The following is a 27,439-nucleotide window of genomic DNA, read 5'->3' as shown; positions in this document are numbered from 1 at the left end:
GACATCCTCTGGAAGAGCAGCCAGTGCTCTTAACCGCTGAGCTATTTCTAGTGCCCCTCTTCTTTCTAATAGCTATATCTGGCCATACGTTTGTGCCCTGCTGACTGAGACAATCTTGACCTCAGAAGGAAATGACTGTCACCTAACGAAGGTTGGGCTGCCCGAATCTCATCTTTATCTTCCCAGCTCTCAAGAGGAGGAGGAGGCAGAAGGATCAGGATTCCAAAGTCAGCCTCAGCTGCATAGTGAGTTCAAGGCCACCCTGAATGCAAGAAATGGAAGAATAAACCCTGTGTTTCCCTTTTTTATTTTTTGAGTTTAAGGCAACCCTCAGCTACAAATGAGACCATGTCTCAAAAACAAAAGGAGTGGATGCAGTGACACACTCTGGTCCCCCAGCACTCGGGGACATAGGCCACTCTACCACTGTCCCAGCAGCGGGCCTGCCTCTCAGAGCTCATTTTATTCATAGTTGTGAGATGGGAACCCAATTGCTAAGGTGACCTCGCTCCCATGAGGTGGCTGGAGACTTGAATGTGAGTGTGATATGTGTCATTTTTTCAGTAGGTCAACAAGTGTGGGCCGCCAAGAAGCTTTTCGTGCGAAGCAGACCAGAGAGGGAGAGGCATCGAGAAGGCCCCAGCCTCGAGAGCTGGCTGTCCATCACACTGCCTGCTCAGAGCGTGAACACTGCGGGGCGGGGTGGGGCAGGGATACAAATCAGGAAGGCCAAGAATGAGGGTGGGTGACTTTTGAGCAAAGGTAGGGCGCCCCAGAGGCTGCCCAAGGAGCGCAGGTGCACAGGCCCCAAGGTGCAAGCGAACCTAATTACAGAGGTTCACGCCTCCTCCTCCTGGGTTCTTTTCTCCCACTAGACAATAACAGGCGTGGCAGGCACCGAGCATCACTCCCAGGCCAGGCTCCAGCCACTGCCTCTTTAACCTTGAAGGCATTTTTGGGTCTCACGTGTCAGTCCAGGCGGTGGCCGCCAGTGAGCAGCTCTTACTTCAGAAGAACGGCATGGAGTGGGGGGGCTTAGGTGGCCTCTGCCTCACCTACAACTGCCAAAAGTGGTCATGGGGTTATTTTTAACCCCGGGGAAGAAGTATTTATTGTTCCACAGCAGATGCAGGCCAGAAGACTCGTGGAATTCTCCAGAGGCAGCAGCCTGCTCCAGACACCATGGTGAGTGGCCAGCGGACCCTTGAGGGAAGATGCAGGGTGGGCAATCAAGAGGCACCCTGTAAGCCAAGGACCCCATTGGAGGAGGAGGGAAGTTCGCATACCCCCCCAACCCTAGATGGACCAGCACTGTGCACCAGCCATGCAGAGTGACCCCAATCAGTGTCCCCAAGGAGCCAAAAAGAGCAGCTCCCTAGGGGACTTGCAAAAATTGAATAAGAAAGGGGGAGGTTTTTGGTTTGGGTTGGGTTTTGGTTTGGGTTGTTTGATTGTTTTCCATTCAGGCAGCCTGGGAAGTTTTCCTGGTTCTATCTTCTGAACTTGCAACTGTTAAAAGGTTCTCCTTTGTAGTGTTGGGTAGGTGTGTGCCTCCCAGACCACCTGCTAGTCCCCAGCTGCTAGTCAGAGCGAGACAGTGGCGGGGGCACAGACTGTGTGGGTTTCTGTGGCTGTGTGGCCTGGGATAAGTGACTCACTCTCTCTGAGCCTCCAGTAAGTCCGTCTCCTTGGTGGAGCCGAGAGAGAATGAGATAACGTTTGCGTGGTTTCAAGCGTCTTTTTCTCTCTCATGTTGTCTGGGCGAAGGAGATTCCCTCACCAGGCGGCGGGGCTGGCCTGGGCCTCAGCGGTGTCTAATGGCTGCTTCCTCCCCAGGCACCGAAGAAAGCCAAGAAGAGGATCGAAGGCGGAAGCTCCAACGTGTTCTCCATGTTTGAGCAGGCCCAGATCCAGGAGTTCAAGGAGGTGGGTGTGGCAGTCCCCTCCCCAGATGAAGGACACCCAACGGGGGAAATGACCTGCATACCCAGGCTCATCCAGACTGTCTGCAAACCCCTCAACAAACACTTGGTTTTAGTAACTTCTATAGATTATCAAAAAAAAAAAGTGCATGTCGCCCCCCCTGCCCCGCCCCCCCCCCGCCCCCGCCGCTGGCATACAGGGAATCTTCCAGAAAAGCCCAGAAGAGAGGAGGTGCTGGGGAGCCACAGTCGCCCACTGGCAATCTCTGCTCAGTGTTGGTTCCCACCAACACTTTGGTCACCTGTGTCCTGAGATCCTCAGTCGCTCCTGTGCTTGGGGTGGGGGGCAAAAAGATGAAGGACAGATAGAGGGGAGGGTATGGCCAGCCCCTGGTCCCTGTAGTCCTTCCTGATTCCCCTTCCCTGCCTGGGTCCTGGTGTGTGGGCTGGGCAGCATGGCCGTCCACCCATGTCCATCACTGTTGTGTCTATCGTTGCCGCATCCCTGCACATCAACCGTGGGGAATTTCCTCTCCAGTGCCAAAGCGGAAAGGACAGGTCCACCTCGGACAACTGAGTGCGGTTCTGTGTGAAGCCTGTCGCCCTCAACAGCGGGCTGTGCCTTGCTGCAAGCCCTCTGGCCCTAATTAAAGTGGCTAAATGAAGCCACTGGCCATGGTCAGAGTCATGTCCCAGCAGCACCACGTGTTCCTCATTCACACCTGGCTCGTGGTGGGGGTGGGTGCTGCAGTCACAGAAGCCTTTCTACGTCGGTTCTAAGATTAGGTACCTCTGTCCCTGCTAACTCAGAAGCCAGGAGCACCGCCTCCTGTGGATCACCAGGTTCTACTCTTACCGTGTCTTTACCAGTTACCACCATGAAACCTCAGGTCACTTGCCACCTCAAAAAAGGAAGCTTGATGCCTGAGGTCAGTTCTCTCCTGGAGTACCCAGGCAACCAGTGGCCCATGGTCAGTCATCTTGGTGACCTTGCTCCCTGTGTGAAACCCTGCCGTGACAAGGATGGAACCACTGTTCTTTCTCAGGACTGAACCATGCTCGGTAGCATGAGCCTCATTTGGTGTCTCATTCCTCCTTTGAAGTATGTTAGTGCATGCCTGGGGCTCTCCCACATCAGAATGTCTAGACAGGGTCTTTTGTTGTTTCTCGAGACAGGGTTTCTCTGTGTAATAGCCCTGACTGTTCTGGAACTCACTCTGTAGACCAGGCTGGCCTCGAACTCACAGAGATCCACCTGCCTCTGCCTCCCGAGTGCCGGGATTAAAGGCGTGCACCTCTACCGCTCAGCTTCTGGACAGGGTTTTATGGGGACATGATTTTGATTCTCGAGGGTTTTGGCCTAACGGGGACATTGCAGTTAAATCAACTCAGACTGTTTCCAATTCTTCAATCCATTCTGTGCTGTGGTCCCTGAAGCTCCCAGAAAACCCCTTCCCCATCCTCAGCTGAACTCTGCCTGCCCCACAGGCCTTCACAATCATGGACCAGAACAGAGATGGCTTCATTGACAAGAACGACCTGAGGGACACATTTGCTGCCCTAGGTATGTGGCACGAACCCTGCGCAGAGAGTGCCTTCCCATACTAGGGTAGAAGGTGGAGGAGGGGCGGTGCGGGCATCAAAAGAAGCCAAGAGCCTGTTTGTCATCTGCCAAGGCTTCAGCTGCAACCAGGCTTGCGAGCCACTCCGGTGGCCTTCGCACGCTTCCTCCTTTCCCTTCGCATGCTTCCTCCTTTCCCTTCGCACGCTTCCTTCTTTCCTTTTAACCCAAGGTGTAGGGGGAGGGGAGCAGGACAGACAGATTTTATAACACACTCCTGGCTCATAATAGAAAATTTAAACTACTCAGAAAAGAATAAAAGAGAAAACAGAATTACCCAGAAGGCTATGCTCTGATCAACGCTTCAGTCTCAGTCCTTAAAATCCTTCCAGATATTTGTTTTTCAAGCTACTGAGGTCATCCCATTTGGGATTTTGGCTTATTTAGCATCTCGAGAGTGTGAGCCCGCCTCCCAGTCCCACCTGTGCGCATCCGCAGAACTCAGGGCTCCGAGAACAGCTCTGGGAGTTGGACACCACACAATCCACCTTTGTATCTGCTGCGGCCTTTTACCTTAAAAACGTAGTCTTAGGAAGGGACTAGCTTTGTCTGATTTGCCCAGAGGCAGACGTGTGCAGGAGAGCAAGCACGGACGTGACACCGTGCAGCTCAGGCTGCAGCAAGCCTGGACGCAGCCCTCTACCCGCATCTCAGAAGGGCATCGCAACACAAGCATGTCCTACTTATATTAAGGTCAGGCCTGAAGACATTATTCATTTAATGAGTGCAAGTCTCATGTAGCCCAGGCTAGCTTCAACCTCACTATGTAGCCCAGGAGAACCTTGAACTTCCCAGTGCAGGCATTCGCCACCACACCTGGTTGTGAGGTGCTGGGGGTGGGACCCAAGGCCTCTTGCATTCTAGGCCACCACTTAATCCCCTGAAGCATGACCCCCACCTTGACAATACTGTTTTAACCACCCCAGTCCACATCAGATGCTGGCTGACTGCTCGAGAACACTGCTGGGGAAATCCGCCCTAGGTCTGTCTGTCTGTCTGTCCTCTCTCTCTCTCTCTCTCTCTCTCTCTCTCTCTCTCTCTCGCTCTCTCTCTCTCTCTCTCTCTCTCTCTCTCTCTCTCTCTCACACACACACACACACACACACACACACACCACTGTCCCCGATGGTTCCCAGCTTTCTGGAAGCTGGAACACAAAGGGCCACAGCTGCCCCCGCCCCAGCACTCAGTCCCAGTGTTTCCGGCTAGGACGCGTGAATGTGAAAAATGAAGAGATTGATGAAATGATCAAGGAGGCTCCGGGTCCGATCAACTTCACTGTGTTTCTCACCATGTTTGGGGAGAAACTTAAAGGTGAGCTTGTGCATGTGAGTGTAAGCATGCGTGTATGTGTGTGTGTTCACCTGTGGGCATGAATTAAGCTCTAGAAGAGACAGCATGGGCAAAAGATGGGAACTCACAAGTGGAAAAGTATCCATTGAAAACTAGTGTGGAAGGGCTGGACAGATGGCTCAATGGTTTAAAGCACTGGCTGCTCTTCCAAAGGACCCAGGTTCAATTCCCAGCACTTACATAGTGGTTCACGACCGTCTGTAACTTCAGTTTCAGGAGGTCCAATGCTATCTCTGGATACCAGGCACACATGTAGTACACAGACATATATGCAAGCAAAAGAATCATGCACATGAAAAATAATAAAAAGAAGAAAGATAGCATAAAAGCAAGCAGGGTTGCAGCTTCACCTGGTGGTGGGCCAGGGGGTTCCTCCTCCAGTGGCGGTGTGGGAGTGTACTTCTCCTCCAGCAGGGCTGCTCTGCAATGGGCTATTTCCAAGTCCTTTACCCAGCCTTGGCTGATCGGCTTCAGTTACTGACATATTTTGGCTGGCTCTACTCTTACCCCCCAGGTCATGGTGGATTCAGAGACAGAAAGACAACTTACTTGAACCCCCCTGCAACCCACAGAGTACCAGAGTCAACCTATTCAGTCTTGTTCTGGAAGCTTCCCTTGCATTTGACTTCCTGTTGGCTCCTCAGCCTTCTCTTAAGATATTACTATTTATGTGTATATGTGCACATGTGTTCAGTGTGCACGCATAGCACACGCGTTCAGTGCCCACGGAGGCCAGAAGAGGCGGAGTTACAGGAAGATGTGAGCAGCAAACCCTCTTGTTGAGCCGACTCCCCAGCCCTTGTTCAAACCCAGATCTCCCTGAGGGAAATGGCCTTTCCCCAGCCCCTCTGGCTCAGGGGGACCCCAGTGGCTCCAGTCCCAACAGATAGGTAAGCCTACCTTCTCTTACAGGGGCTGACCCTGAGGAGACCATTCTCAACGCATTCAAGGTGTTTGACCCTGAAGGCAAAGGGTCGCTGAAGGCTGACTAGTGAGTGACTTCTGAGGGAGTGGGGTCCCTACTTTCCGCCCCCGACATATGTCACCATCACCTGCTCTCTCCTCTCCTACAGTGTCCGGGAGATGTTGACCACACAAGCAGAGAGATTCTCCAAAGAGGAGGTACAGGGTTCCCAGTGTCCCCACTGCCCAGCCCTGCCTTGCTCTGCCTTGCTCTGGTGTATATCCCTTGAGAGAACCATCACTCCATCACTCATGGGACTTTAGACTTTAACCTCACTGTGCCTCAGTCTCCCCATCTGTCAAGGTGGGATGAGAACAGAATCCACCGCCACATGCCACAAGGCTTGGTGGTGTTCACAGTGCACAATGCCGTCACAGGGCCAGGGCACAGTGTCTTTTGGTGGTTACAAATTCAAGCCATCTAGGTCTCATGACACAGGCCTATGGCAGCCTATAGCCATCCCAGCTACCAGAGAAGCTGAGGCAGGAGGATTGCAGGTTTAAGGCCTGTGCAAGCTATAGCGTTCAAGGTTAATCTGGGCAACTTGGTCAGACCTGTCACAAAATAAAGATTAACAAGGCTGGTACTGTAGCTCAGGCTTAGAGTACTCACCTGGTGTGCAAGGAAACCTGGGTTCAATCCCCAGCATGGCAAATAGAGAAAAGTGGGGGGAACCAATAATAACCATTCAAAACCATGTTGGGGGAGCGGGTGCCTTTTAAGACAGAGTCTTACTACACAGCCTTGGCTGGTCTGGAACTTGCTACTTAATCCAGGTGAGTTTAAATTCCCAGTCCTGTCTGCCTCCCTGTGCTGGGATCACAGGCACCATTATGACTGCTTCACCCAATACTTTTTAAACAGGGAAATTATATGTAAAATAACCCACCTCGATTTCTGGTTTCCCTCCAAGAATATGACCTCTCTGGCCATGTGACCACAACGGGCCCTCTACCTGCATTCATCTGCAGTCCCCACCAGGCCCTGGCATACCTGAACCTGATCCACCCAGCTCCCTGTGCGGTTGGACCTCTATTCTCCACTGCAGGGTGCCTGGAGTGTCTAGGGGACCTTGGGGTCGCGGGAGCATGTGGACATAGATGCTGAGCCAGGAGGGTAGCCTGGGCTGAGTGCCCAGGGAGCTGGACCTCCTGCCTCGGACCCACTGACGGCTGTGGAACAGGGGTCCTTCCCAGGTCTTTCCTGGGCTCTCAGGCCTCTCTGTTCCTTGCCACTCTCATTGGCTCTGTCCCCACCATTCTTGCTCTCAGATCGACCAGATGTTCACAGCCTTTCCCCCAGATGTCACCGGCAATCTCGATTACAAGAACTTAGTCCACATCATCACTCACGGGGAAGAGAAGGACTGAGTCCTGAGCCACAGCCTCGGGTGACCTACAGCCTGCTCTCCAGCCCAGCCCCTGCCACCCCAGCCAAGGCCATGTGCAAATAAACAGGAAGTCTTGGATCTAGTCGTGATGGCTGTTGACTCCTGCGTAGCCAAACTCAAAAAGTATTTGGGTTGTGTGAAGGCTACAGGAATCTCATTTCAAAAAACAAAGGACTTTTGCCTGGCACACTCCTATAATCACAGCATTCAGGAGGCAGAGGCAGGTGGATCTCTGAGTTTGAGGCCAGCCTGGTCTACAGATAGAGTGCCAAGATGGTCAGAGCTACACAGAGAAACCCTGTCTCAAAAAAAGGAAGGAAAGGAAGGAAGGAAGGAAGGAAGGAAGGAAGGAAGGAAGGAAGGAAGGAAGGAAGGAAGGAAAAGGAAAGAGAGAAAGAAAGAAAAACAAAAACAAAAAGTTCCAACAGCTCAGAAGTCCATGGGCTTCAGGAGCAGCTGCATCCAGGGGTGGCCAGTGCCATCTCCCCATCTGCCCCAAGGCAGCTCTCCTTTAGCTCTGTTTGCTTTGGGGAGGGGGGCTTGGTACAGCACAGCCTGGGCAGTGTGGCGCACACCTTTATTCCCATCACTCAGGAGGCAGAGGCAGGGGAATCTCTGTGAGTTCCAGACTTAGACAGAATAGTGAGATTCAGGTCAGCATGGGCTACATAGTGAGAGCCTGTGTCAAAAACAAACAAACAAACAAACAAAAACCCAACAAACTGGTGGCAGTCCCTGGCTCCCCTGACCTGGGCCTTAAGTGGCCCTAGAGCCCAGTCCCTATAGATGAACTAAAAATGGGAAGCCAACTTCAAGAGAATCGTTGGGATCAAGCATGGTGATCGCCTAGGTTACACAGCAAGGCCCTGTGTAACAGATCCAGCTGTGTGATCGATGAAGTCCCTATGGGCCCCTTTCAGCAAGCTGGAGTTCAAAGGATGGGTCCTGGAGAACCAGAGCCCCCAAATTCTGACTCTCCATACCCCACCTGTGGTCCTGTGAGCGTCCCTCAGGGACACCCCTTCTTCCAGGAGCACTGAACCTGGGGCCCCAGATTTTGAGGTCCATCCTTCTCCGTCCTACACCCCACCATAGGGCTGGTTTCCAGCCCTCGGAGCTACTCAGCACTGCTCATGCAAAGGCCCTGGGGCTCTGGAAGAAAACATTTATTATCTCTGGGTGTGGAACACAGCCACCTGCAGCTCAGCCTACCACCTTCTTCTTGGGCCTCAGTTCATCCCCCTTCTCCGACAGGGTGTCCTGTGGGTCCTTGCCACGGTCCTTCTGAAGGTAGTTCTCCAAGACCAGCTGCCGGAGGCTGCTGTGGTCCAGGGGCTGCTCCACTGCACCCAGGACAGAGCTCTGTGAGGAGCTGGGAGTTGACACCCAGCTCACTTCCTTCCCAGGGACAGTGCCACTCCATGACGAGCTGGGCGTGGTGTGGAAAGCCCTGGAGAGCTCCAAGCAGAGATGTGCCCTCAGGGAGTTCCCAAGCAAGAGTGGGGGACAGCTGGTTTCATAGCAACTGTACGGCACAGCCCGCGTTTGATGGCCAAGCTATCCTACCCAGAATGACATTTGCTTTAGTGGCTGCATAATACTCCATTGTTTGTTAAGTTCTGACTTAAGAGTGAATGGTGTGTGTGTGTGTGTGTGTGTGTGTGTGTATGCGTGCATACATGTGTGCATGTGTATACTTGAGTATGTGTGCATACATGTGTGTATGTATATGCTTGAGAATATGTGCATGTGTGTGCAAATGTGTGTATGTGTTTGAGAATGTATGTATATGTGCGTATGAGAGTAAGTGTGTGTTTATGAGTATGTATGTTTGAATGAGTATGTACATGAGTGTGTGCGTGCGCGCATGTGCGCGCACGTGTAAAATCTTTTGCTTGTTTCTGGTTTGGGGCTGCTACAGTGAATATGTTCTTACTTCTGCTCTGACCCCTCAGTTTTCCATAAGGATATATTCCCATCTGTGTTTTCAAACCAGTGCCACAGTGTGATTGCTCACACAGAGGGATGTTACTCAAGGAAGTAATGAGGGAAACTGAGGCTTGGCCCACAGACCCTGTAGGGACTCAGGCTCCTTAAGGGACTCTATCCAGTGGCCTGCCTGGGTGGCACTGAGAAAAAACTCACCCTCTTCAAATTTGTCACTGAAGGAGTCCGCCCCAAACACAGGGGGCACAACCTTTGTGGGCTCTGGGGCCTTGAGGAGGGCAGAGCCGCCCCAGAAGGGGTTGACAAAGGGTTGTGGGACATCCACGTCCGGCCCCTCCGCATCCTGCAGGCGCCGGACTGACTCCAGGAGCAGCAGGTCATTGGTCTTCTTCTCGATGATAGCTGAAAGACAATGGGGTCATGGTCACAGCTGCCACCTGGGGGGCCCTGCATCGAAAGCACCACAAGTGACAGTCTCTCAGAAAGCACGGTCTGAAAAGGGTTCCCTCAGTGTTGACAATGGGAAGGCCAAAATTCAGCGTTCCACTGTAAACTAAAAGTCAGGATAGCCTGAATCCAGGCCTTTGTTTATGTCTTTTCTTCTGTCGGGGACACCTGATGTGGGTGCTGGGGTTCAAACCTAAGTCCTCTGCAAGGCTCTTAGCCGCTGAGCTTCTCTCCAGTCCCTGTGGGTTAAATTTTAAGAATGGAAAGGGCACCATTCATGCCAAGCTGCTGTGACCTGAGTTTTCATGTTTGCTCTCTACCCTGAACGTGAAGCCAAACCTGGAAATGCAAAAGGTGGTTAGCCAGCGCGCACTACACACTGGGTCCCACTCTGAGCGCTTCATTTTCTGCTTCTAGTCAGGATTTTCGTTCTTGTTTTCTTGCCTTATTGCCTTGGCAGGGATCACTGTACAGCACTAAGTAAGCTCAACAGGAGCTCCGTGCTTGCCTTCGTCCTAACCTTAGAGAGAAAAGCATGAGGCTCAGATATGAAGCTTGTATGTATGCGTGTGTAGTGGCATTTCATTTGCATTTTAATAAATAAAATTTACCTGAAGATCAGAGAGTGAAACAGCCCCACTGGTCAGCCTTACAGACCAGGCAGTGGTGATGCACATCTTTAATCCCAGTAGCCACACTAGTTTGACATAGAAACAGGGCGGTGCATGCCTTTAATCCCAGCCAAAGAGAGGAATGTAAAACTGGAGGAGACAGCTCTCTTTCTGTCTCAGTCTGAGATTCCTGGAGGCAGGATTGCCATTTTCAGACTAAGTCAAGGAAAGAGCCAGTAGCTGGCTGCTTTGCTTTTTTGGTCTTCAGGTTGAACCCCAAATTCTGTCTCTGAGTTTTTATTAATCATGCTTCATTTGGTGCCCAACTTTTGGGGCACAAATTTCCAAAAAAATAAGCCATTTGACTGAGGCTTTTGTTTGTTTGTTTGTTTGTTTGTTTTTTGGCACCAGCCCAGCCCAGGCCAGAGCTGGGACTGAAATCCCTCGAGGAGCTGGACCCAAACCTAGCCACCTGGGTTCTGGAGAAGCGCTAGCTCTCCCGGCTCCCATCAGCCCCAGTTCAGCTTCCTCTCCTGCCTTGCCCGCCCATCCTTGCAGCCACCCCATGGGGCACCACACTGCATCTCGTCCCCCACTACACACAGCTGCTGTGGTTCCTGCGGTCCCGTGACTTGTCCCCAGCCCCACATGCATGCGTGCAGCTCCCACCTGGTTACCGCAGATTCCCCTGACTCCTGTGACCGGTGTGCAACAGCTGCATGGCTGCCCTGACCGCCGTCTCTTTAACAAAATTCTGTTCAGTTTAGTTATGAGTTCTGCTTAGAAAATCCACAGGTTTTTCTGGCCCACGTCATTACTATACCTTTAAAGTCTCAACTAAACCAGAGGCAAGTTGTTATGGTTAACTTTAAGAGACAAGCCACGCCCACTCCCGGTGACCCCTGCCCTTCTCTCACCATCTTGATTCCCTGTTCCCTTTTGGCACAGGTGCTCGCTCCCTCTCTTCCACTCCCTTCTCTGTCTCTCTCCTCTTCTTCTCTTTCTCCCCCCCCCCCAAGTAATAAATATCCAATTCTATTCTGCACGATGTGTCTGTCCATGTGTCTCCCACCGGCTTGCCTGACCAGCCGTTCGCTGCTGGGAGCCTGGACCAGCCCAGCACTGCATGGCTGGGTCCCACCCAGGCTGCTTGGGACCAGGCACTGGAACCCACCGCGAGCCGCTAGGGGCCTGGGACTAGCTGCTCTGTGGGCCTGCTGCCTACTACCGCCGGGAATCTTGCAGCATTTTTAACATAAGTCATCTGCTAACTATGATATTTTTTTTTGCAAATTGGAAACCACCCCTAAGATAATTTCAGATAATATCCACATCCAAGAATTTAATAACCTTTTTGTTTCTCTCATGAATGAAATTCTAGGAGAGGCATATGACCTACCTGGAATGTATACATTCTTAGCCATAGCTGCTGTCAGTTTGATAATTCATATTATATCTTTTTTTAAAAAAATTTTACAGCTTGATTCTTCTTTTGTTTTGTTTTCAAGACAAGGTTTCTCTGTAGCTTTGGTGCCTGTCCTGGAACTAGCTCTTGTAAACCAGGATGGCCCCAAACTCAGAGATTCGCCTGCCTCTGCCTGCCGAGTGCTGGGATTAAAGGTGTGAGCCACCACTGTCCAGCTCATATCTTTAAAGAAGTAAGAGTGAAGAATGGGAAACTTTTAGAAATGATATGGACTTTACAGACTAGTACTGAGAAGTTGGCTGAAAGGATTCACACCATTGAAAATAATAACCGTAATTTGACAGGCAAAATGCACTCCATGTCAATGGGTTATGAAACCTTACAAAATTGTACTGAGAGATAGATTATCTGAAAAGATTCATACTGTTGAAATTGACAATCGAAATCTATTAAAAAGTTATGACAAGCTAATAGCTAGAACAACCCTCCTGGAAGGCAATCTACATGTCATCCAAATAATCTCTAAGGATGAGAAGACATCATTAATGGAAAAATTTAAAAACTTGGAATTACATGTGCAGAATGAAAAACAGAAATTAATTGATTTGATGAAATCACCAGATATATTCACAGGTTACCAGGTGGTGGTGCACACCTTTAATCCCAGCACTCAGTAGGCAGAGGCAGGTGAATCTCTGGAGTTAGAAGCTGACCTGGTCTACAAGAGCTAACTCCAGGACGAGCTCCAAAGCTATAAAGATACTCTGTCTCGAGACCAAAAAAAAAGGAAGAAGAAGAAGAAGAAGAAGAAGAAGAAGAAGAGGAGAAGGAGGAGGAGGAGGAGGAGGAGGAGGAGAAGGGGGAGGGGAGAGGAGGGGAGGGGAGGGGAGAGGAAGGAAGGAAGGAAGGAAGGAAAAAGCAAGAAATATTCACAGGTTGAGATTCAGACTTTACAAAAGACAGTGATAAAAAGATGTGAATCATTTGAGGAACTTGTCAGAACTAATAATCAAGGAGAGGGGGTACAGGCAAAAGACAGTGGTGAAGATTTAGCATTGCCAGTACCTCTCAGAGTCAGGGATGATTTACCGAGAGCTTTAGCTGCCTATCCTGTATGACTTCTGAGAAGCCAGCTAATGCTCAATGCCCAGAAGGATGTACACAGAATGGAAGTAGAAGTCTACAGGTATGAAAGATCTAAAGATATTAATAAAGCAGTAGTGTCTTATGCATGCATTCACTATATATGAGGAAGTTGGTAAAGACATGGGCCTCAAGAAATAAGGTCACTCCACACGATTCGCTTCAACTAGTGTCAGCTGTGTTAGACCATGGTTCACAGCTTCAGTGGAAGAGTTTTTGAAGAGATGAAGCCAAGGCCCTTGAATATCAATGTAGAGTCAAAGGAATTGAGGCCTCCCAAGACCAAATTCTTGGTGAGGGCCGTTATGCTGATCCGGAGGGTCAAGCTATATACAATAAACATATCTTGTTCCTATGCCGTACAGCAGCCTTAAATGCTTGGGAGAAGATTCAACAACCGGGAAAAAGAATTGAATGATATACTAAAATTATACAAGTCCCAAGAGAACACTTTAGTGACTTTTTCCAAAGGCATACTAAAGCTGTACAAACAGGGATAGCAAGTCCAGAAGCTGGACAAGTACTCATCGAATCTCTGGCTTTTGAAAATGCTAACTCAATGCAAAAAGATACTTGGGCCCTTAAAGGTCAGATCAGCACCAATGGATGAATAGATCCTACACACAGCCAATAACACTGAGGGTTGGGAAGGAGAAGCAGTTGTTAAAAGAAAAATTCAGAGTTCCAGTCTCATATCAGGAGCCATCTGGTGCAGGACAGAAGGAAAAGAAAATCCAGGGCCTAAGGTTATCAAAACTCTGCTTTCAAAAATTTTACTTCTCTGTATACCTATTTTCATCTCTATGGTACCTTTCTTTGAATATATGTTTATTGAAATTCAAACTTTCCACTTTGATATAAATTATGTTTAAGTTTTCCACGGTGAGCATTAAATTTTCCTACAGTAATCTCTGAAGTCTCCGGGAAGAAGATGGGGCCCCACAACAACGATTCCATCTGCTTCATATGATGCCATTCAGCTGATAGCACCACTTAAAGATTGGCTTTGGACTATCAACTTCTCAGAACAATTTCAAGATGGTTAGATGAGATGACCCAGCCTCACAGACCCCTCTAGCCAACTTAAGATAAGCCCTCACTTTCCCATGATGCACAAGCTTAATGATGCAGCTACCTCTCCCAAGACTTGAAAGTTAACCCAAATTTTTCTTTCAAGATCCCCTAAAAATATCATCGCTCCCAGACAGTAGAAAGTAAATTTAATAAAACGGCACCCACATTCCCAAGAGGTGGGGTCACATTCCAAGGAGGCAGGGTGGGTGGTTTTTGGTTGTTCAATGGATTATGGATATTATAGATAGAATAGAATAAAAGAGTAGATTATTGAATCTACTCTGAAAAGAAAAAGGAAGGATATAGATATGATAAGATAAAAAGGTAGATTATTGTCAGGCGGTGGTGGCACATGCCTTTAATCCAGCACTCGGGAGGCAGAGGAAGGTGGACCTCTGTGAGTTGGAGGCCAGCCTAGTCTACAAGACCTAGTTCCAGGACAGGCTCCCTGCCTCGAAAAAAAAAAAAAGGTAGATTATTGAATCTACTTTTTAAAAAAAACAACTGCTAGCTTTAAATGTTTTACATTGGATTGGACTTTCATATATTGTATCCAAATTTTATATATTGATACAAATTTGAGATTAATTTTGTTAAAACAGACTATATGTTCCTAATTCAAGATATTGTACCTATACAGTTCATTTAACAATGTAATATAAATTTCTAGTCCTTGGAAGTTATTATTACCAACTACTTAAGATAATAAGAAATGTAGGTTAGTAATTAATCACCTAGTATCATTGAACTTGTATGTTTTCAAGGTCAAACAGAAATATATTTTAAATAGGTCATCTTCAAACACTTTAGAGATATACAGAATATGGCATTTAAAATGTTTTAATAATATAGGTTCTTTTTTCTTTTTATGATAATGAGACATGTCTGCTCCTGGAAGCACCAATCTACTTCAAAGAGGATGGTGGGCACCAAAGAAATTCCGCATGTAGTTTGCTTTCTTTGTGGCAAAAGTAAGCCACTGGGAGGAAAGTGCCCTTGCCTCAACAGCTGACAGTGTGCTGTCCTAATTGGACAAGCAGGACACAAAAGAAAATGGCTGACATTGTCAAGACAAGGAGGGACAGCCTTTGGTAATCTGCTTCACAGAAAAGTCTGTTGGATGTGCTAGGCCTGTTGGATGAAGGTGGATGCCCCAACATTGCAGAGGAACCTTGGGTGACTGTCCAGGCAGCCAGCTGTTTCTGTCATTTTTCACATTTTTTGAAAGTCACTTGCTTGCACTTCCTACTTTCTCAATTAATATTATTTCCTTCTTGGGTCTCTGAGATAGTTGAAGACTAGATAGTTATAGTCTCCCTTGTTTATGAGACTCAGAAAAGAAATTCACTAAAAAACTTACTAAGTATATAAGGTTGTGAGATATCAGAAGATAGTTTTGGAAGGTAAAGTAAGTTGTGATAGAAATTATTTTAGGTAAAAATTTTGGACTCATCAAAATAGGATAGATATGGATTATTTTCTCTGAATTTATCAAATGCTAATGGACTAGACATTGCTGATGTATTTATTGCCTAAATATATTGTATATAGTTATTGTACTTATTGTATATAGTTTTTCTTATAGTAGTTATAGCCTTCTCTTTTATTTTAGACAAAAAGGGGAAATGTAGTGACATTTCATTTTTATTTTAATAAATAAAGCATGCCTGAAGATCAGAGAGTAAGACAGTCCTACTGGTCAGCCTTACAGACCAGGCAGTGATCACACACACCTTTAATCCCAGTAGCCACACTAGTTTGCCATAGAAACAAGGCGGTGCATGTCTTTAATCCAGTGGTGCACACCTTTAACCCCAACCCTAAAAGGATTATAAAACGGGAGGAGACAACTCACAGCCTCATTCTCACTCTGAGATTCCTGGAGGCAGGCTCACCATTTTTGGACTGAGGTCTAGGTAAGAGCCAGTTGCTTTTCTGGTCTTCAGGTTGAAGTGCAATTTCTGTCTCTGAGTCTTTATTTATCGTGTTTCGTGTGTGTTTGTGTGTGTGTGTGTGTGTGTGTGTGTAAATGTGACTACATGCATGCTCAGGCAGGTGCATGTAAGTTTGTGCATCTGTGTATATGTTGTTTGCATGTATGTGCACACATGTGTATAGTTTTGTATGTGTTTTTATACATGTGTGTGAATGTGTCTGTGTGCATAGGTTTGTATGGGTGCCTCTGTGTGTGTACATGTGTGTCTGTGTGTGTGTGTATATCCATGTGTTCAGGTATGTGTGAGCATGTATGTGTATAGTGTTTGTGTATGTGTATAAGAAAATTCCCATTTAATTTTAGTTTTTCTCATTAAGGGCATTGAATTTCCCTAAATTGCTCTCCTGTGTCCACTGAGACCATCACCAACTATCCCATATTTAATCCTCCCAATAGCCCAATGAGATAGCGCCTGAGTTTACCCTCATTTTAGAGGTGAAAGAACCTGAGTGCAGAGGTCAGGAACGTGGCCAAAGTCACACAGCTCGTAAGTGAAGAATCAGGATTTGAACCCAGGCAGGCTGCACCACGGCTGTGCTCACCGAAGTACCGCTGAAGGTTGATGTCCGTTATCTTCCCGGTCTCGCCCAGCTTCCCCAGGATCTCCGTGGCATCGCAGTTAATCTTCTTGAACAGCTTTTCCACCGAGTTCTTGAGATATTCCAGGGTCTTGCTCAACTCCTTGTATCTGTTCTCAAAAATGTCGGCATCCTCGGTGGTCTTCCTCAGTTTCTCCTGGGGACAGACAGACACCGAACCTGACCTGAGGCTGAGGACTCTCTGTGCAGGTGACTGGGGTACCCCAGACAGGCTTGCAAACCCCAGAGGGTATGCAATCAAAGAAATGAAGTTTCCTGTCAGCGGCAAACAAAATTAAGAAAAAACAGACAGCTAAGGGTATAGCTTGGTGGGTGGATCACTTGAGTAAACCCTGTGCTGTGTGCATTCCTCAGTTCTGGAGGCGGGGCAGGAGGATCAGGAGTCCGAGGTTATCCTTGTTCACATAGCGAGTTTGAGGCTAGCCTGGAGTACATAAGACCCTGTCTCAAAAATAAGTGATTGCTCTGAGTGCATAACCTGGGCTCCTGAGTAGGGAGGAGATGGTGAAGAGGGTGGGGGTGGGGGGGTTCTGACATGACAGGTGGAGACAGCCTTCAGCAGGGTGGAAACATCTGAGAGTCCATAGCTCCGAGGATGGATTCTCCTGCTGGGGTATTTGCATTTGGGAGGGGACGGCGCCCCCCAAGCTCCCCTGGCTACCACTACCACCTCATGAAGACAGAAAATAGTAAATACAGGGCCGGGAGGAGAAAACCCCAATGAAGGCACTGCTAGTCCCAACCTTAGGGAAGAGTCTAGGGTTCAGGGTGGTCCCAAGCAAAGGGTGTGGGGCTAGCCTGGAGACCACCTGCCGAGGCCAGCCTGAATTACAACAGCGCCCAGCCCTCTTCCTTGGCCTGAGTTTTGCTGCCCCCCAGAGGCAGAGTCGAGAATAGCGCCACCTACCTGGTCGGGAAAACAGAGCAGAAATAAGCAGGTCTCAAGGGATCGGAGGGAAGATGCTCAGGGGCAGAACTGTCAGTTTGAGCTCTGAATCCTCCTGCCTCAGCCTACTGGGCATAGGGATCACAAGCACGTACTCCACACCCAGCCAGTCAGGCGGAATCCACTTATAACCCGGTGTTTGTTGTTCCTTCCCCCTACATCCCCACGAGAGAACCCATTTAGCCCGGGGGTGCCCCGACAAACGACTGGAGCATCCTGTCTCAGCCAGTGAGGCCTTCTCAGCACACATCCACCTTCTTCCTGCCTGAAGCGTGTATATGATGGCTGGGGTCCCTGGCTGCTCTAATGCAAGCACCAGGCATCCTTGGGATTGAAATCATACACCAAGGAGAGTCTGGGTGGCAGATGCCACCACAAGAACACCCATCCTCCCATCCTGGAAGTGCCAATTTTCAGCTTATTTTTAAAAAAATACAAACAAACAAACAAACAAAAAACCCTTCTAGCTTTCTCAGGCTCCCAGGGTATCAGCAGGGAAGAGGGAAATCCTAGCACTGGGGAGGCAGAGGCAGGATGATCTCTGTGATTTTGAAGTCAACCTTGTCTACATAGTGAATTCCAGACCACCAGGGCTACATAATGAGACCCTGTGCCCCCCCAATAAAACCCAAACCCCAGGACATCTCGGCTTCCTAGGGCTGTCCAAGTCACTTTTACCTTTACTGGCCTCGGTTTCCACACCCAAGAAATGGAAAGATTTCGAGTGACACCTGCTCCCCAGGGGGATGAAGGGAGGTGGGGCCAGAGGAATAGGCATAGCCTGGTCTCTACTGACTAGTCTAGGAAGCATTTGCATGTGGGATGTGGGCTTCACACTGGAGCTAGTGTGAAGGAGGCCCTGGGTTTGATTCTCAGCACAGAGGAAGGGAGGGAGGAGGGGAAGGAAAGGATGGAGGAGGTTGGTTTGTGGTCATTATCACTGGTGAAAAAATGGTGGAGTTGGTCCAAGGAAGAAACAAAAGGAGAAACTGAGGCAGAGATGTGTCAGGATGGAATTGCAGCCCCAGGGCTTGGGTTTGACCCCCTGAAAAGGGACTCATCTTTACAATAAATAGACCCCAGGGACAAGGTTCTGTAGTTGGAACAGGCCACCTGGCAGACAGGTTCCAGAGGCTCCCCATCCCTCCCCCTCGGCACCCAGCTCACCTCCATCTGTTTCAGGATACTCCGAGTGTCCTCATGAGTGGATTGCTGCTGTGACCGTAGGTTGATGATGTCATCCTGCTCAGGAGAGAAGGGGAGGTGAGGAAAAATGGCAGCTGTCCTCCCCCCCCGGTGTTGGGTAACCCATCAAGGAGCTCCCCCTGCCCTCTCCTACTCCTCAGGAGTTTCTTTTTTCATCCTCTCTGAGAATCATCTAGAAATATCTAGAGCAGTAGTTCTCAACCTTCCTAATGCTGCGATATTTTACCGCAGTTCCTCATGTTCTGATGACCCCAATCATAAAATGATTTTCATTGCTATTACTACTTCATAAATGTAATTTTGCTACTGTTAGGAACTGTAAGTATCTGTGTTTTCTATTGGTCTTAGGCAGCCCACAGGTTTAGAACCATCTAGAACAGAGTAATAAACAGAGTCCTCCACATTCCACTCCCACCACTGGGCATCTGGGGTTTCTGCTGTATTACAGTGGAAAGAATTTAAACAGCCATGTGCAACTAGTAGCTTCTTCACTGAACCCAGCGGCTTAGCCCGGGGTCTCTCAAACTCTCACAAGAATCTGAGTCGCTTGCTCAGATGGCCAGGACCACTCCAAGTTCCAGGCCTGGAGCCAGGCCAGACATCCATCCTTTCTGACCAGTCCCCAGGGCCTGTGTCCAAGCCCTTTGACACAGAAGTGCCCATCCCCAGGTCTCATCTCAAGAAATAATGGAAGATGCCGGCACAAGTGGCCGCTCCAGTGAGGAGACAAATTTACTGAGATAGGTAACAACTTGACCACTGACAGTAAGTTCAAAGGGGATGTGGGCACACACGCAAATGGTTAAATGCCGGTGACCAGCCCATCTGCGGAGCTATGGGTGTGGCGTGCAGTTTGGGGTGCAGGATTTCCCTAACAGACACTTGAACTCCAGCCTCTAAATTACAATGCTCTAAAGCAAACGAAACAAAGAGCCTGGAGGCTACAATGCTGGTCCCAACATCACAGAACAAATAGGTAAACTGAGGCCAAGAGAGAAAAAGTCCACCTTACCAAAGCCCTCAAAGGTCCAGTGTGTTGTGGAGGCTGCACGGTGCTCCTCACATCTGTTTGCACCCGCTCCGCACAGGGTACAGGGCCACGCTCCCTCCCGGAACAGGCTGGACCACAAAGACCTTCCTGCCATATCGCAGGCAGCCAGCAGAGGGAAGTGGCAATGCATTCAAGGGCCACAGTGGCCTATACAAATCACCACCTTGTGTCCGATTTGATGTCCCCAGAGAAACTAGAAATTTGGGGGTTTGTATAGAAAGCTCTGCTTTTTAAATGTTGATAGTTACTGAACAAATCTTTTTTTTAATAACTTATCTATTTTTATTTTGTGTACATTCATTTTTTTGCCTACATGTCTGTATGAAGGCGTTGGAGCCCCCCTGAAATGGGTTTACAGATAGTTACGAGTTGCCATGTGGGTGCTGGGAATTAGACCTGTGCCCTCTGGGGGGCTGGCGAGATGGCTCAGTGGTTAAGAGCACTGACTGCTCTTCCAGAGGACCCGGGTTCAATTCCCAGCACCCACATGGCAGCTCACAGCTGTCTGTAACTCCAGTTCCAGAGAATCTGACATCATTATACCAATACACATGAAATAGTTAAGTAAAGTTTAAAAAAAAACTATTTCAGCCACTGTTCTTAACCACTGAGCAGCCCTACTGATTAGAGAGGACAGACCCATGATCTGGTCACTGGAAAGGGTCACTGGAGAGGGGTGACGCTGGATGTGTACAATAGGGGGAAAAAACAACTTTAAAAAAGAAAACGGATCCTAGTGTGAGCAGAGATGCTTCCTGGTGACTCATGCCCGAAATCTCCACAATCACCAAGCTGAGGCAGGAGGACTGCTGTGAGTTCCAGGTCAGCCTAGGCTACCAAGTGAAGCCATATCTCCCAGGGCTCCAGAGCAACCATCCTGGCAGGAGTGACGATAATCCAGTCTGTGGTTTGCAGACTATTGAGACAGAGCATCCCAGGGAAAAGGTGAAGCCTGGCGCTCGGAGAGACTGTCTCCTGCAGGGCTGGGGGTCATCACTGGTTCTGAACCACAAAGACAGCTGCCAGCCAGGTTCTGAATGGTCTGGTGTGTGGCATTAAGTGGTTTAGACTCTGTTCTGGGTAAGTGTTTGTGTTGTAGGGAGTGAGGAGGCCCAGGAGTCACTTAAGTGTGAGCCGTTCTGGATTCAGTTCAAGCAGCCGGGTTCTTTGCCTTCAGGCCATCAGAGCGGTGCTATGCTAATGCATGCTAATGAGCAACGGGCCTGTCCAAGGTAAGCACCAACCAACCACTTCTCTTCCACCTGGAAGCCAAAGGTGGCAGGGCCAGAGTTCCATCCCCAGAACCCATGTAAAAAATTTGGTCTGGGGCTGGAGAGATGGCTCAGAGGTTAAGAGCATTGCCTGCTCTTCCCAAGGTCCTGAGTTCAATTCCCAGCAACCACATGGTGGCTCACAACCATCTGTAAGGGGATCTGGTGCCCTCTTCTGGCCTGCGGGCATACACACAGAAAGAACATTGTATACTTAATAAATAAATAAATATTAAAAAAAAAGATTTACAATAAAAAATTTGGTCATCGCATCGCGGCATGCACTTGTAACCCCAGTATGGGAATGGGGAGACAGAAGGGTCTCTGGGGCTTGTTATCTAGAGAGCATAGCTCAGTTGTTGAGCTCCAAACCCTATTCACAGGCTTTGTCTCAGAAGACAAGGTAGAGGAGTGGGGGTGAGAACTCCGTGGTTAGGTGCACTGGCTGCTCTTGTAGAGGACTGGGGTTTGATCCCCAGCACCCACTGGGCAGCTCCCAGACATCTCTAACTCCAGTTCCAGGACAGCTGACGCCCTCTCCTGACCTCTGTGGGTACTGCATGCACATGGTGCACAGACAAACACACAGACAAAACATCCATACCTATAAAATAAAAGAAATCTTTAGAGTACCTTCCTAGCTCATAGCCCAGAGTTGATGGCACTTGCTGCAGAGGTCATTGGGGTGGGGACATAAGCTTAGGGTCCGTGGGCATTGTCTGCAGAGCAGGTGGATTTGTCTGGGGACCACCTGGGGAAGGCTGTTTGGGACGGGCAGGCCTGGTCCTCCCAGGCTCTGCAAGCCACGCACCTGGATCCGCTGTGTCCTCTTATGCATGGTCTCCATGTCATTGTTGAGCTCGGTAACATAGGTGAAGCGGGCAAAGTTCTTTTCCTCTTTGGCCAGGAAGTCCTCGGTGAGCTGGTTCAGGTCCCCGTTCTCCGTCAGCTTCAGCAGCCGCAGGTGCGCCACCTCGTAGCTCTCGAAGCTCTCGCCCTTGCTCTTGCTTTTCTTCCCACGCTTCTTGGACTTCACAACTGAAAGGGTGGAAAAGGAAAGGACCACAGGAGGTGTGGAAAGGGACCCAGGCTCCCTGTTCTCATCGCTGTCTTGGGGAGGGGGTTAGAACTTGCCAGGAGGTGAGACAATTCTGCTCATGAGCCCCATCAGAAATTCCGAAGGGAGGCTAGGAAAGCTGGTGAAGTATTTGCTGCACAAACTCAAGGACCTAAGTTCAAACCCCAGAACAGGTACCAAGCTGAGTGCGGTGTTGCTTGCCTGTAGTCCCAGCCTGGGGAGGTGGGGACAGGTGGATTCCCTGGGCCCGGTGGCCAGCCAGCAGAACCAGTGCACTCCAGGTTCATTGAGAGACTCAAGAACCAAGGTGTGGCTGGAGAGATAGCTCAGCAGTTATGAACACCGTCTGCTCTAGAGGACCCAAGTTCAGGTGTCAGGATGTAAGTTCAATTCCCCAGAACCCATCCTGGGGTTCACAACTGCTATGGCTCCAGTTCTAAGGGATCTGACAGCCTTTTCTGTCCTCAGCCAGCACCCCCACACCTGTGGCATACAGTTACAGACATAAAAAAGATGAGGTCTTTTTTTGAGACAGGGTCTGAAGCCATTGATCAACAAAGGTGTCAGGATGTAAGTTCAATTCCCCAGAACCCACGTTAAAAATGTGAAGTTCTAGCCATGTGGTGGTGGCTCACGCCTTTAATTCCAGCACTCAGGAGCCAGAAGCAGGTGGATCTCTGTGAGTTCGAGGCCAGCCTGGTCTACAAGAGCAAGTTCCAAGACAGGCTCTAAAATTACAGCAAAACCCTGTCTCAAAAAAAAAAAAAAAGTAAAGTCCTAACTGTTCTAAAACTCACTCTGTAGACCAGGCTGGCCTCAAACTCATAGCTGTGTGCCTGCCTCTGCCTCCCAAGTGCTGGGATTAAAAGTGTGCACCACCATGCCCAGGACAGAAGAAGAGTAACTTAAAAATAAAATGATATAAAGAATCCAAGAGCCAGCTGGACAGTGGTGGCACACGCCTTTAATCCCAGCACTCGGGAGGCAGAAGCAGGTGAATCTCTGTGAGTTCGAGGCCAGCCTGGTCCATGATCTACAAGCGCTAGTTCCAGGACAGGCTCCAAAGCTACGGGAACCCTGTCTCCAAAAAAAAAAGAATCCAGTCAGGCACGGTAGTGTGGTAGTGTGTGCCTTTACTCCCAGTACTCAGGAGTAAAGGTGTGCACACACCCATCCCTACACATACACACAAATAAACCAAAATAATATGAATAAAAAAACTTAATAAAGCACTACCAAGTGCCCAACATGGAGGCAGGTTCTGCTGTTAGGGAATTCCTGAGACAGGTGGGTGAGAAGATCTTGCTGTAGAGGTGACCTGTGAGCTGGACGAAGGTTAAGAAAGGTCAAGGAAGGCCTCTGGGCAGGGTATTCTCAGGAAGGCTTGACTGGCTGACCCAGAGAGTTCTGAGCCTTGCTCAGTCTACAGCAGCCCAGGCTCCCCTGAACCCAAGTCTTTTGTTTCTTTGGTACAGCTTCTGCATGACAATCAGATGGAACCTTCTAGATCTTTCTCAGTACTTCTGGCCTGCTGTGACTGTCCTGGGGATGAGGCTGAAGCTTGTCGCTTTAGACACGGTCCTCCTCTCCCTCAGCAGACCATGTCACCATGCACCCATGTCTTCTACAGGTTCCGCACTGCATTGGGGTACAGCTCTGTTCCTGACTCATCTATGAAGTTTCATGTGATCTGGCCCTGTGCACCTTTCCTGAGAGCCGTGAGCCTTCGTCCACAGCAGCCTTCGTTCTTGTCCAGCCACACATCACCCCACTCAGGGCTTCTGCACATGTCTCAGCTGCTCTCGACCTCCCCCAGGGTCCCCGCAGCATTCTTGGGTCACTCACGTCACCTCCCTGAAGGACCACCCAAGCCACACTAGACAAAGCAGTCTCAGGCCCTGTCAATCATTCCACTTCCTGAGAAACCAGGTCAGACCTGAGTGTGATTTGCCATCTCTGACAGCCCCTGTCGCCTCTTAGAGGAAAAGACAGGTGGGTGGAATTGCAGATGCGGAATGGACAGATGTGGGGGCCGCCCATGGGAGTGGCTCGGCTTGGTCTCCCATCTCTGGGTCTCAGCCTAGTCTGTCCCCAACTCTGTATCTTGACCCTGCTGGTCTCTCAGCCTGGATGCCTGGATCTCACACTCACAGATTCTTTTCATCATTTGGATTGACAGATCCGTGCCTTGCTTTCCTCAGCCGTCTGACCCACGATGGTTACCCTGTGCCCGCTGCCCCACTGTGACTCTTTCCCATCTCCATCTTTTGCTTTCTTTCAGCTAAGAGTTTGCTGTGACTAAAGGTGTCTGCACTCATCTAGGTTGACATTTATTTTCCCCTTTGTCTTAGTGTCTAGAATGTAAGCCCTACGGCACTGATGGCAAATATTGTCATGTTCAGTGCTCCATCTCGTCCTAAGCAAGGAGCCTATTTCAGGGTAAGTGACCAGTAGATCCGTCGGGTGAGAGGACCCAACTGGACAGTCAGATAAATGACAACATCCATAGTTCACGATGGTGAGACCATGGAAGAAGGTCACTTGGAGAGCAGTTTGGAGCAGGACATTGGCATGGGGAGGACCCCATGGAAGTTTCTAGAACAGAGGTGATGGGGGATGACAGTACCGAGGCAATGGTAAGAGTGAGGATGAGGGTGCATTGAGCATCCAGAGGACCATCCGGGCTGGCAGTGAAAATGAGGAGGTGCAGGTGGCTTCCCTGACTTATATATGGCTGTGAGGTCTTGAGGCTGCTTCCAGGATTTATCTGGGATAGAATTTTGAATCTTCTGCTTAGTTACTGTGGACACCTAAGATCACTCTGAGCTGCAGGATCCTTTTCTGAAGCTGGGGTACTGCAGGAATGTCTACTTCTTGGTATAATCCCGAGGGTCACATGGAAACCATGCATGCCAGACAGCTAGAGTAGAGGCTTACACAAACTGGCTGTAACTAGATGGGTGGTTGACGGGTGGAAGACAGATGGGTGATAGGTGGAAGCCAGGTGGGTGACGGGTGGAAGACAGGTGGGTGATGGGTGGAAGACAGGTGGGTGACGGGTGGAAGACAGGTGGGTGATGGGTGGAAGACAGGTGGGTGACGGGTGGAAGACAGGTGGGTGATGGGAGGAAGAAGGGTGGGTGATGGGTGGAAGAAGGGTGGGTGATGGGTGGAAGAAGGGTGGATGGTGAATGGTGGCAAGAAGGTTGAGCGGGTGAGTAGATGAAAAGAAGACCAAATGTTTAAAAAAAGAAAGAAAAAGAAAAATCTCTTTGTGGCCTTTGATTTATTTCAGAGAGTAAGATGAGATTTTTCAAAAACACTTGCAGTAACAGAGTCCCAAGTGAAAGGCAGGAAAAAGCAGGGAAAACAGAACACAAGTAAGTGGATGGGTGCGGCCAGGAAGAACATACTTAGTGTGTACTAGGCCCTGGGCTCAGTTCCTAAAACCTAAGAAACAAAGATCAAATATACCTTCCTGGCAGCTTCCCTAGTTTTCACCCCCTTTATGACTTTTCCCTTTGGTCATTTTGCTTTTTGTTTTTTTAACTTAATGAGCTTTTCTGTAAGAACTTAGCATTTTTTGTTTGTTTGTTTATAGTATATATAGTGTTCTGTCTGCATGTATGACTGCAGGATAGAAGAGGGCACCAGAACTCATTATAGATGGTTGTGAGTCACCATGTGGTTGCTGGGAATTGAACTCAGGACCTTTAGAAGACCAGGCAGTGCTCCTAACCCCTGAGCCATCTTTCCAGTCCCGATCATTTTGCTTTTTAACCATCTCAAATAGTATATTCCAGCCATGAGTATGACCATGTGCTGTGTCCTGACAAGACCCCAGGCAAGTCATCAAACCTAGACAGAGTCGCCAGGCGGTGGTGGCGGCGCACACCTTTAGTCCCAGCACTCAGGGAGGCAAAGGCAGGGAGATCTCTGTGAATCTGAGACCAGTCTGGTCTACAAAGTGAATTCCAGGACAGCCAGAACTACACAAAGAAACATGTCTCAAAAAACAAAACAAAACAAAAACCTAGACAGGGTCTAGTAGTCCCCTGATCCTCATGTGTCCCCTAAACTACAGCCTCAGGGTGAAAAGACATTTGCAGGTTGCGACTGACGGACAAAACATAGGCAAGCGGTTACATGTGAATCACAGGCCAAATCCCCTTCCAAAAATCAAAATAAGTCCTCACTGCAGCTAAGAAACAAACAGCTATCAATAGAAGTGTATCCCCAATACTGCATGGCACAAACTTATCCTAAAAGTGTGTTCATTGCTAACCTGAGATTTAAGTCTAACCAGGTATGCTGTATTTAAGATTGGCAGCTCTACGAGAGAGAGAGAGAGAGAGAGAGAGAGAGAGAGAGAGAGAGAGAGAGAGAAAGGGAGAGGGAGACTGTGGCTTGTACCTTCCTGCTTCTTGGCCTGCTCCTCGAATTCACTGCGGTCATTGAGTTTGACAAGCAGGAAGGACTTGAGTTTGGTCTCATGAGCATACAGGCGCTCCAGCTCTCGGATCTCCAGATTGTACTGAGAGATGTCCTTCTGCTGACGGTCCTTCATGGCAGCCATCCGAGCCATGGCTTCCACCCTGTGTGGAGATGGCAGATGGGACTTGGTCCCAGAGGACTGCACGCCCACCCAGTGGCCACGAGTTTGTTTGAAGTTCTTTGCAATTTTTTTCTGGCAGTGGGGACCAAACTCAGGACCCTATCAGAGTTTTGAGTCTAGACCACCCCCAGGAAGTAATTTTCCTATCACCCTCTTTACTGTTAGCAACAGCTGCAATCACCACCACTATCACCACCATTATAATCAATATAAACACCAACACTACCACTATCATTACCACCACCACCATTGCCACCATCATGCCCATCACTACCATCATCACCCCATCATACTCCTCACCACCATCATCCCCATCATCATCCACCATAATCACCATCAGCACCATCACCACTACCATCAGCACCATCATCCTCTCATCACCATCACCACCATCATCACCATTATCACCATCATCCCCATCACCACCATCATCCTCATCAGCACCATCATCCCCATCACCACCATCATCCTCATCAGCACCATCACCACCATCATCCTCATCACCACCATCAGAACCATCATCCCCATCACCACCATCATCCTCTCACCACCATCATCATTATCGCCATCATCCTCATCACCACCATCAGCACCATCATCCCCATCATCCCCATCACCACCATCATCCTCTCACCACCATCATCATTATCACCATCATCCTCATCCATCACCACCATCATCACCATAATCACCATCATTCTCCTCACCACCATTGTCACCACTTATCCCTTGCCTGCATGGGATAAGAGTTTCTGCTCTCTGCCACCTACATAGATCCC

At 49.0% G+C, this 27,439-nt stretch overlaps 2 protein-coding genes across 3 annotated transcripts in view; one reads left to right on the top strand and one right to left on the bottom strand.

Annotated features, from left to right (window-relative positions):
* The first annotated feature begins 1,043 nt into the window (after positions 1–1,043).
* Myl2 (myosin light chain 2) lies at positions 1,044–7,332 on the top strand. The gene is made up of 7 exons (XM_048447391.3): positions 1,044–1,185; positions 1,837–1,926; positions 3,411–3,486; positions 4,753–4,857; positions 5,809–5,887; positions 5,970–6,018; positions 7,132–7,332. The coding sequence occupies exons 1-7, from the start codon at positions 1,183–1,185 to the stop codon at positions 7,228–7,230; spliced, it is 501 nt and encodes a 166-aa protein (XP_048303348.1). The 5' UTR covers positions 1,044–1,182; the 3' UTR covers positions 7,231–7,332.
* Positions 7,333–8,401: 1,069 nt separating this feature from the next.
* The window catches only part of Ccdc63 (coiled-coil domain containing 63), a 29,620-nt gene continuing 10,582 nt past the window's right edge, over positions 8,402–27,439 (bottom strand). Inside the window, exons 7-12 of one of the 2 annotated variants that reach the window (XM_048447389.3) lie at positions 26,459–26,640; positions 21,779–22,005; positions 18,607–18,681; positions 16,437–16,629; positions 9,396–9,599; positions 8,402–8,593 (exon numbers count right to left, since the gene is read on the bottom strand). In XM_048447389.3, the coding sequence (XP_048303346.1) occupies positions 8,454–8,593; positions 9,396–9,599; positions 16,437–16,629; positions 18,607–18,681; positions 21,779–22,005; positions 26,459–26,640 (1,021 nt within the window). In that variant the 3' untranslated portion in view covers positions 8,402–8,453. Of the gene's footprint in view, positions 8,611–9,391; positions 9,600–16,436; positions 16,630–18,606; positions 18,682–21,778; positions 22,006–26,458; positions 26,641–27,439 lie in introns of both variants that reach the window. The other variant, XM_085679762.2, reaches the window with a different exon arrangement.

This window comes from Myodes glareolus, chromosome 2 (genome assembly GCF_982192425.1).
Source record: "Myodes glareolus chromosome 2, mMyoGla1.1, whole genome shotgun sequence".
Classification (NCBI taxonomy): domain Eukaryota; kingdom Metazoa; phylum Chordata; class Mammalia; order Rodentia; family Cricetidae; genus Myodes; species Myodes glareolus.
This window is presented reverse-complemented; position numbering and strand designations above follow the sequence as displayed.